This window comes from Macaca mulatta, chromosome X (genome assembly GCF_049350105.2).
Source record: "Macaca mulatta isolate MMU2019108-1 chromosome X, T2T-MMU8v2.0, whole genome shotgun sequence".
NCBI lineage: Eukaryota > Metazoa > Chordata > Mammalia > Primates > Cercopithecidae > Macaca > Macaca mulatta.
In genome coordinates, this window is record NC_133426.1 from 148,121,885 (window position 1) to 148,132,040 (window position 10,156).

At 50.7% G+C, this 10,156-nt stretch overlaps 1 protein-coding gene across 1 annotated transcript; it reads left to right on the top strand.

The window, feature by feature from the left end:
• The first annotated feature begins 4,072 nt into the window (after positions 1-4,072).
• Positions 4,073-9,946, top strand: LOC699178 (uncharacterized). The gene is made up of 4 exons (XM_028842029.2): positions 4,073-4,187; positions 4,921-5,018; positions 5,174-5,279; positions 5,630-9,946. Exons 3-4 carry the CDS (start codon positions 5,276-5,278, stop codon positions 9,409-9,411), a joined length of 3,786 nt encoding a protein of 1,261 aa, XP_028697862.2. The 5' UTR covers positions 4,073-4,187; positions 4,921-5,018; positions 5,174-5,275; the 3' UTR covers positions 9,412-9,946.
• The last annotated feature ends 210 nt before the right edge of the window (positions 9,947-10,156 follow it).

Sequence of the window (10,156 nt, forward strand, 5' to 3'; positions counted from 1 at the left end):
GCCCCTATTTCTCCTGGTGTAGAGTGCCTGGAGGTGGCTGCTCAACTCTCAGCGCAAGAGCCTAGAAGCACCTGGCCTTCCCCTGAGATAGACCATTCCTACTCCCTGCAGAAGTTCCCTGACTCATCCATCCCTCTTCCTGGTTCCTCTGTGATAAAGGCCTTTCGATGTGAATATTCACTTTGGATAGTGACATTTCCATACCTAGGCTGGGCATCTTCAACACACGATCAACGTATTACCAAATAGGCTGCAGAGTAAAATCTGACTTGCCACACAATATATGGGTTTTAGGGATGTAATCCTAAGGTCAGATATAGCTTATTTGAAATCTTCCTAATATTTGATACTTGTAGTATGATTTTAATGAGATGCATTATTTGAAACAGGGCACTGAACACAAACAGAGATGAATAAGCTTTTGTAGATGATCACATGCCAATATTTCCTTCATAAACTTTGTGGATGAGGAAAGGCTATAGACATCACATTGTAAATGATCTGTAAGAAGGCAAATTTCCAAAAAAAGCAAAACAATAACAAAATCTTGAAGACTGTCTAGGAGTTGACCAGGGTACTTTGGGGGACATGCCAGCTCTGATGAGAAATAAACAATAGTTAAACATCCTTCCGCTATCTCTTGTGTGTGTACCTGCTCCACAGGAAAATCCTGGCTTGCAGTGAGCCACAGGCACATGTATAGCTGTTCAGGAATGTTCCGTCATATGCAGGGTAGCAGAGGCTCAAAGGGTAGATTATTTACCATACACCAAAAATATGAGAGAATTCTCAGCCTGAAGAAATTATATAGGTTATTAAAAGGACAGTGCCGGCCGGGCGCGGTGGCTCAAGCCTGTAATTCCAGCACTTTGGGAGGCCGAGACGGGCGGATCACGAGGTCAGGAGATCGAGACCATCCTGGCTAACACGGTGACACCCCATCTCTACTAAAAAATACAAAAAATTAGCCGGGCGTGGTGGTGGGCACCTGTAGTCCCAACTACTCGGGAGGCTGAGGCAGGAGAATGGCGTGAACCCGAGAGGCGGAGCTTGCAGTGAGCTGAGATCCGGCCACTGCACTCCAGCCTGGGCAACAAAGCGAGACTCTGTCTCAAAAAAAAAAAAAAAAAAAAAAAAAGGACAGTGCCAAGTGCTATTGAGGGAATAAGGTTGACCCTCCCTGCCAAGACTTACAGAATTTTTTTAAAACTGGATGTAATCCTGTATTTGAAACCACCAGTCACCTCGTAGGTGCAAGAAAAAGTTGGAAGATTTCAAGGCTATGCGGACATTCCCAGAAACAATCCCAAGCAATGAAGAGACTTACTGTCATTAATTATAATAGTTGCTTTTCATTGAGCACCGTAATAACATATGGGAGAGACGACAAGCACCCGTCTCCATCTTGTCTAGCTCGCCTTCCTGGCTGGTTCATTTGTAGTTAGACAGAAGCCAGTGCACCACTCCCATGCTTTCGTTTCTGTTCAGCACTTAACATCTGTTGTGATGTCGAGGGACAAGGTGAAAGCAGCTTGGATTCTTGGCTGAGGTGAAAGCCAGGACCCGCTGTCGGTTAGTTTATTATACCATAACACAGTACCACAGACTGGGTGACTTAAACAATACCCATGTATTTTCTCACATTTCTGGAAGGTAAATATCTGAGATCAAGATGTTAACCGGTTTGATTTCTTCCCCGGCCTCTCTGTGGCTTGCTCATGGCCACTTTCTCACTGAATTCTTACATGATTTTTCCTCGGTCTGTGTGTCTGTATCTTAATCTGCACTTCTTATGAGGACACCTGTCATATTAAATATGAACCTGACCTTAAGACCTCATTTTACCTTAATTACCTCTTCAAAGTTTCTATCTTCAAATACAGTCACATTCTGGGATACTGGGTTTGAAGACTTGGATATATGAATTTTGGGGGAGAGTCAAAATTCAGCCCATAATACCCTGCCAACTAAAATCAGAATTTCTGTACAAAAAAGTAAACTTGTGTTAAGTCATGTAAAAATCAAGGCTTTTTTGTTGTTGTTCCATGAGCTTACTGTTACTTTATCTGCCTCCTAGACTGCTCATCATCCTTTTCTTAGGCTTATTTCAATACTTTCCTTACAAATAAATACTGCATATATTTTTATTGCAAATATTTTAAAAGGAGATAGAAATCACAATTCTCCCCTTTGGAAAGTTCCTCCAAAATTCAGCCCCCTATTCAGTAGTTTCCACAATTAACCATGTGGTGTTTACATTTAAAAGCTGATTTAGAATTTTGAGAAAGACGTGATTTTTAAAATAAAATTTATGCATATACGAGCTTATGTCTGTGTTTATAACTACACATGGGTAACAATATACATATAGGTCTGCCAATTCCCTTTCCACTATTACAGATTCAATTGCATCCCCACTAAAATCTTATGTTGAAATTAACATGTGGCATTATTTGGAGACGGGATTATCTCAGAGGCAAGTAAGTTAACACGTGGTTATTAAAAAAGAGCTGGTACTATTCCTATGCAAACATCCTTTCTTTATTAACAAACATACTTAATTCACATGTATTTCCTTGTCTTGAAAATCTATTTTCTGTCCCAGGATCCCCTGCGGATACTCCATTACATTTTTTCATCATGTCTCTTTAAATGCCCTTTGGCTGTGCCAGTTCACTGAGACTTCACTTGATTTTGAAAACAAGTGCCATTCTTATCATATCGTACCGAAGGCACAGAGTACCAACACAATCTGTCATTGATGATGTTAATTTAATCACCATGGTGAGGTAGAGATTTCCAGTTTTCTTCAGGGTAAAGTCACATTAATTTTTTCCCTGGGTCATGCTGTCATCTTGGGAAGGACAGAAGACCCAGGAGCAGCCAGTAGTCACATGAGGCCTCTGAGGGAAAACTGCAGAGACGTCTTGCCCACAAAGAGGAGGATCCACAGAAACCAGCTCCCCCCCGTTGTCATCCCCGGGAGGCCCAGGGGCATGGTGACCCACAGGGGTGTCCCCTGTCATCTTAGGGGGAGAAAGAGGACAAGGCTGTGCTCTGGTGAGTCTCAGTTCAGATCATGAGAGCGGAAGATCATGACACGGGCCTTCCTGGCATCCCCAGGCTGATACAGAGGACGGACTGGTGAGCTACCCCACCAAGGACACAGGGGGATCCCCCAAAACCAGCCCATTTTCACTCCTCCTGGGAGGCCTTGGGCAGGGCCATTAGGGAGAGATGCTAGGGTGCTCCAGTCCCTCTTGGGGCTTTCATGGAAATGGGAACCTTGATCTGAAAAACAGTCTCTGGAAGGAAGAGAGAGGGAGTGGAGGCCATGCCAAGAATAATCGGTTGAGAAAGACGGAGAGTCCTTCCCACGCCCATTTCAGGCGGAGGGCAGCAGAGCGCTACCTGGGGCCTGGGAGGCCATACCCCCCTGTGGAGGGATGTGATTCGACCTCTCTTGCACGTTGCAGGTCTCAGGGATGGGAGGGGCTTATTTGGAGGTGAAAGATGCACAGAGACAGGGAGCCCAGGCCATTTCAGGAGTCCAGGCACAGCCTCCCAGGAAGGCAGGAAGGGAACATCCATGACCGGTAGTGCCCCCTATCCTGCCCCTGTGCCTGCTGCCAGCTCTGGAGGAGCCCATCAGGGTCCCCAGATTTACAACTTTCTGACTTCCACTTTGGGAGTCAGCTAGAGGGGAGATTATCTCTGATGGGGGCAGCTTCGGTTAAGCAGAGGGAGTTGCACCAGGGCTGGTCACGCAACAAGAAGAGAACTCTGTCGAAGGACAGCAACCTCCCAACACGGAGGGGAGGCGCAGGCTGCACCCTGCCACTCCCTGCTGTTAGCCCTAGGAAAAGGTGGGGTGTGAGTGTCAAGGACTGGGGAGGTGGGAGCAAGAGTCCGGCAAGGCTTAGGGAGTGAGCAGGAAGGGCAGGAGCACATCCTGGAGGTGGGAAGGAAGGGATGGAAAGGAGGCTGACAAGTGGGGGGTGGTTGCTCCTCTGAGAGGAGGCCCCGCCCCACGCTAGCCCTGCTGTCAGTCCTGATCATCCCCGGCAGGGTTCCCGGATGTGCTTTCCGGCGTCCATCTTGGGAGGCTGAAGAACCTGAGGTATTTTGTGACGAGGCTCGTCTCAGGTCAGCAGAGGGAAGAGCCTTAAACCTATCCAGTCTTCAAGGTGAGGGCCCCGAGGGAGAACTGAGGGACCCCCCCCACCACAGAGAGAAGCCGCCCGGCTTGCTGTACCCCTGCCGTGGGACTTGTAGTTCGCGGAAAGGAAGATGGTAGCCGAGGGCTGAGGGACGGGTCCTCACGGCAGAGGAAGGGAGGAGATGCCGGCCCGCTAGGGAATAAATAGGAAGACATTGAGGAGGATCGGGGAACCCCCACCTCAGAGGATGGATTCCCGGAGATTCCCACCCTGCTCCTCAAATCAGCCCTCCTAGAGCTCCCCAGTCGGCTCAGGCTGAGCGGCCGCCCTCTCGTTGCTGGGTGAGGGGTGTAGGGGACGGGGAAGGGGAGGCCTTGTTCTGGGGGTCCCCTGGCAAGTCAGCATGGGGAGCTGCCTGCAGCCGGCAGAGGGAAGACTCCCAGACCCTGCTGGGGAGAAGAGTGAGGACTGAGGGGTCACATGTGCATCAGACGTGAGGCCACCCGAATCACCCCCGTGGTAGAGTGCTGGGAGGTGGCTGCCACCTCATTACCTCCCACTGCTCTCAGCACTGTGGAGTTTCACCTGAGGTTTTGCCTCAGGCCAGCAGACTGGTGGGGGCCTGGCCCTGTCTGAGAACATGTGACAATGCTAATTGAATGCTGAGGGGGCCACGAACCTCAGAACTGTGGGAATCTGGGAGTCTGGCCAGTCCCAGCTGCCGTCATAGCTGGAGGGTCTCCCTCACTTCCTCTTGCAGGTGCTCCAGGAACCAGGAGTTGAAGACCTGGGTGTGAGGGACACATACATCCTAAAAGCACCACAGCAGAGGAGGCCCAGGCACTGCCAGGAGTCAAGGTGAGTGCACAGCCTGACTCTGTACCAAGGGCCCTACCCCCAGAAACAGGGCAGACCTGGCAGCACCCAGCCCGTAGCCACCCACTGTCATTCCTGGTGCCTCAGACTCTGCCTGCCAGCTGTGCCCTGAGGTGCTTTCTCACATCCTCCTACAGGTTCCCAGGAGACAAACCTCCTAGAAAGACAGGCGACCTGTGAGGCCCTAGAGCACACCTTAAGAGAAGAAGAGCTGTAAGCCGGCCTTTGTCAGAGCCATCATGGGTGAGTTTCTCAGCTGAGGCCACTGGCACTGTCCCTCTCTCCCTCAGTCCTGTGGGATCCTATCATACCCATTCCTGCTCACACGTTTACCTGCTGCTGCTGAACAATATTCATCATGCCTCTCTCTCCAAACCTTTCATGCCCCAGCTTTGAGCAAGGCTTCCAGAAGCCAAATTTCACACTGGAGTTGGTAGATGCAGAGGATCCCCCAGATGAGGGACAGGAGGAAGCCTCCTCCATTTTCTCTTCCTCTTTCCACTTTTTATTCCCCTCCTCCTCGTCCTCCTCCTCCTCCTCCTCCTCTTCTTCCTTCTCATCCTCATCCTCTTCTCTGATTCTGCGTTCTCCAGGGGACAAAGAGATGCCTGCTGCTGGGATGCCGAGTCTTCTCCAGAGTTCCGCTGAGAGTCGTCAGAGTCGTCCTGAGGAGGAGGACTCCCCGAGTCTTCTCCAGAGTCCTCCTGAGGGGGAGGCCACCCAGTCTCCTCTCCAGATTCCTCAGCGTCCTCCTGAGGGCGACGACTCCCAGTCTCCTCTCCAGAATCCTCAGAGTCCTCCTGAGGGGGAGGACTCCCTGTCTCCTCTCCAGATTTCTCAGAGCCCTCCTGAGGGTGAGGACATCCAGTCTCCTCTCCAGAATCCTGCGAGCTCCTTTTTCTCCTCCACTTTATTGAGTCTATTCCAGAGTTCCCCTGAGAGTACTCAAAGTCCTTTTGAGGGTTTTCCCCAGTCTCCTCCCCAGATTCCTGTGAGCCCTTCCTTCCCCTCCACTTTACTGAGTCTTTTCCAGAGTTCCCCTGAGAGTTCTCAAAGTACTTTTGAGGGTTTTGTCCAGTCTCCTCTCCAGAATCCTCAGAGTCCTCCTGATGGAGACAACTCCCAGTCTCCTCTCCATAGTCCTCAGAGTCCTCCTGATGGGGAGGACTCCCTGTCTCCTCTCCATTTTCCTCATAGTCCTCCTCAGGAGGAGGACTTCCAGTCTTCTCTCCAGAGTCCTGTAACCATCTGCTCCTCCTCCACTTCACTGAGTCTTCCCCAGAGTTTCCCTGAGAGTCCTCAGAGTCCTCCTGAGGGGCCTGCGCAGTCTCCTCTCTATAGTCCTCAGAGCCTTCCTGAGGGGACGGACTCCCAGTCTCCTCTCCAGAGACCTCAGAGTCCTCCTGAGGGGGAGGATTCCCTGTCTCCTCTCTACATTCCTCAGAGTCCTCCTGAAGGGGAGGACTCCCTGTCTTCTCTCCAGTTTCCTCATAGTCCTCCTGTGAGGGAGGCTTCCCTGTCTCCTCTCCAGATTCATCCGTGTACTACTGACGGGAAAGATCCCCAGTCTCCTCTCCAGACTCCTCAGAGTCCTCCTGAGTGGGAGGTCTCCTTGTCTCCTCTCCGCTTTCCTCACAGTCCTCCTCAGGGGGAGGACTTCCAGTCTTCTCTCCAGAGTCCTGTGAGCATCTACTCCTCCTCTACTTCATTGAGTCTTCCCCAGAGTTTCCCTGAGAGTCCTCAGAGTCCTCTTGAGGGGCCTGCCCAGTCTCCTCTCTATATTCCTCAGAGCCCTCCTGAGGGAACAGACTCCCAGTCTCCTCTCCAGAGTCCTCAGAGTCCGCCTGAGGGAGAGGATTCCCTGTCTCCTCTCTACATTCCTCAGAGTCCTCCTGAAGGGGAGGACTCCCTGTCTTCTCTCCAGTTTCCTCATAGTCCTCCTGTGAGGGAGGCCTCCCTGTCTCCTTTCCAGATTCCTCCGTGTCCTACTGACAGGAAGGATCCCCAGTCTCCTCTCCAGACTCCTCAGAGTCCTCCTGAGTGGGAGGACGTCCAGTCTCCTCTTCAGAATCCTGCGAGCTCCTCCATCTCCTCCACTTTATTGAGTCTGTTCCACAGTTCCCCTGAGAGTACTCAAAGTCCTTTTGAAGGTTTTCCCCAGTCTCCTCTCCAGATTCCTGTGAGCTCCTCCTTCCCCTCCACTTTACTGAGTCTTTTCCAGAGTTCCCCTGAGAGTTCTCAAAGTACTTTTGAGGGTTTTCCCCAGTCTCCTCTCCAGATTCCTCAGAGCCCTACTGAGGGTGACAACTCCCAGTCTCTTTTCCATAGTCCTCAGAGCCCTCCTGAGGGGGAGGACGCCCTGTGTCATCTCCAGATTCCTCAGAGTCCTCCTGAGTCAGAGGACTCTCTGTCTCCTCTCCAGACTCATACGTGTCCTCCTGATGGGGAGGACTTCCAGTCTCCTTTCCAGATTCCTGCTGAGTGGGAGGACTCGCTGTCTCCTCTCCATTTTCCTCATAGTCCTCCTCAGGGGGAGGACTTTCAGTCTCCTCTTCAGATTCCTCAGAGCCTTCCTGAGTGGGAGGACTCCCTGTCTCCTCTCCATTTTCCTCATAGTCCTCCTCAGGGGGAGGACTTCCAGTCTTCTCTCCAGAGTCCTGTAAGCATCTGCTCCTCCTCCACTTCATTGAGTCTTCCCCAGAGTTTCCCTGAGAGTCCTCAGAGCCCTCCTGAGGGGCCTGCCCAGTCTCCCCTCTATAGTCCTCAGAGCCTTCCTGAGGGGACGGACTCCCAGTCTCCTGTCAAGAGACCTCAGAGTCCTCCTGAGGGGGAGGATTCCCTGTCTCCTCTCTACATTCCTCAATGTCCTCCTGAGGGGGAGGACTCCCTGTCTTCTCTCCAGTTTCCTCATAGTCCTCCTGTGAGGAAGGCCTCCCTGTCTCCTCTCCAGATTCCTCCGTGTCCTCCTGACGGGGAGGATTCCCAGTCTCCTCTCCAGACTCCTCAGAGTCCTCCTGAGTGGGAGGTCTCCTTGTCTCCTCTCCGCTTTCCTCACAGTCCTCCTCAGGGGGAGGACTCCCAGTCTTCTCTCCAGAGTCCTGTGATTATCTGCTCCTCCTCCACTTCACTGAGTCTTCTCCAGAGTTTCCCTGAGAGACCTCAGAGACCCCCTGAGGGGCCTGCTCAGTCTCCTCTCCAGAAACCTCTCAGCTCCTTCTCCTACACTTTAGCGAGTCTTCTGCAGAGTCCTCATGGGAGTCCTCAGAGTCCGCCTGAAGGGCCTGCCCAGTCTCCACTCCAGAGACCTGTCAGCTCCTTCTCATCCACTTCATTGAGTCTTTCCCAGAGTTCTCCTGAGAGTCCTGAGAGTCCTCCTGAGGGGCCTGCGCAGCGTCCTCTCCAGAGTCCTGTCAGCTCCTTCTCGTCCACTTCATTGAGTCTTTCCCAGAGTTCCCCTGAGTGTCCTCAGAGTCCTCCTGAGGGGCCTGCCCAGTCTCCTCTCCAGAGTGCTGTGAGCTCCTTCTCCTCCACTTCCTTGAGCCCAGTCAGTGAAGAGTCCAGCAGCCCAGTAGATGAAGATACAAGCACCTCAGACACCTTGCTAGAGAGCGAGTCCTTGACAGACAGTGAGTCCTTGATAGAGAGCGAGCCCTTGTTCACTTATACACTGGATGAAAAGGTGGACGAATTGGTGCGGTTTCTTCTCCTCAAATATCAAGCGAAGCAGCCTGTCACAAAGGCAGAGATGGTGACAAATGTCATCAACAGGTACAGGGGCTACTTTCCTATGATCTTCAGGAAAGCCCGTGAGTTCATAGAGATTCTTTTTGGCATTTCCCTGAGAGAGGTGGGCCCTGAGGACTCCTACGTCTTTGTAAACACATTAGAGCTCAGCTGTGAGGGGAGTGTGAGTGATGAGCAGGGCGTGCCCCAGAACCACCTCTTGTTTCTTGTTCTGAGTATCATCTTCATGAAGGGCACCTGTGCCTCTGAGGCGGTCATCTGGGATGTGCTGAGTGGAATAGGGGTGCGTGCTGGGAGGGAGCACTTTATCTTTGGGGAGCCCAGAGAGCTCCTCACTAAAGTTTGGGTGCAGGAACATTACCTAGAGTACCGGGAGGTGCCCAACACTGCTCCTCCACGTTACGAATTCCTGTGGGGTCCAAGAGCTCATTCAGAAATCAGTAAGAGGAAAGTAGTGGAGTTTTTGGCCATGCTCAACAATACCGTCCCTATTTCCTTTCCACCCTCGTACAAGGAGGCTTTGAAAGATGTGGAAGAGAGAGCCCAGGCCATAATTGACAGCACAGATGACTCCACTGCCACAGACAGTGCAAGCTCCAGTGTCGTGTCCCCCAGCTTCTCTTCTGAGTGAAGTCTGGGGTAGATTATTCCCTCTGAGTTTGAAGAGGCGGTCGAGTTTCTACGTGGTGGAGGGCTCGGGTGAGGCTGGAGAGAACACAGTGCTGTTTGCACTTCTGTTCCATATGGGCGGTTAAGGGATTTACCTGTTTTCCTTTTGGGTATTTTTCAAATGCTTTTCCTATTAATAACAGGTTTAAATAGCTTCAGAATCTTAGTTTACAAATATTAGTCACACATGTATTGCTGTTTATCTGGTTTAAGAGTAACAGTTTGATATTTTGTAAAAACAAAAACACACAAACACACCACATTGGGAACACCTGCCTCATTTTGTGATGTGTCACAGGTGAATGTGGTATTGCTGTAGGAATTTTCTTGAAACTGTGAAGGAACTCTACAGTTAAATACTGGAACAAAGTAAAGGATTGTTAATATTTGCATTTCCTCAGGCCCTTTAGTTTGTTGTTCTTGAAAAGTAAAGATACATACCTGGTTTGCTTGGCTTATGTAAGAAAGCAGCAAAAAGTAAATTGTAATAAATAAAAGTGCCTGTGACTCGTTTATTTGATGACCATCATATCAGCATTTGCTCATAGAAGTTACCGTTAATAGTGAAGTTACTATTAAAAGCAAGACTTATCCCTACCCCTAAAACGGTAGAGTGTAGCTACAGACGCCATATCAGGAATGTGGTAAGATTTTCTCTACAATCTAAAGAGTAAGTTTCAAAAGGAGTGGGGAGGTGAGACTCCAGA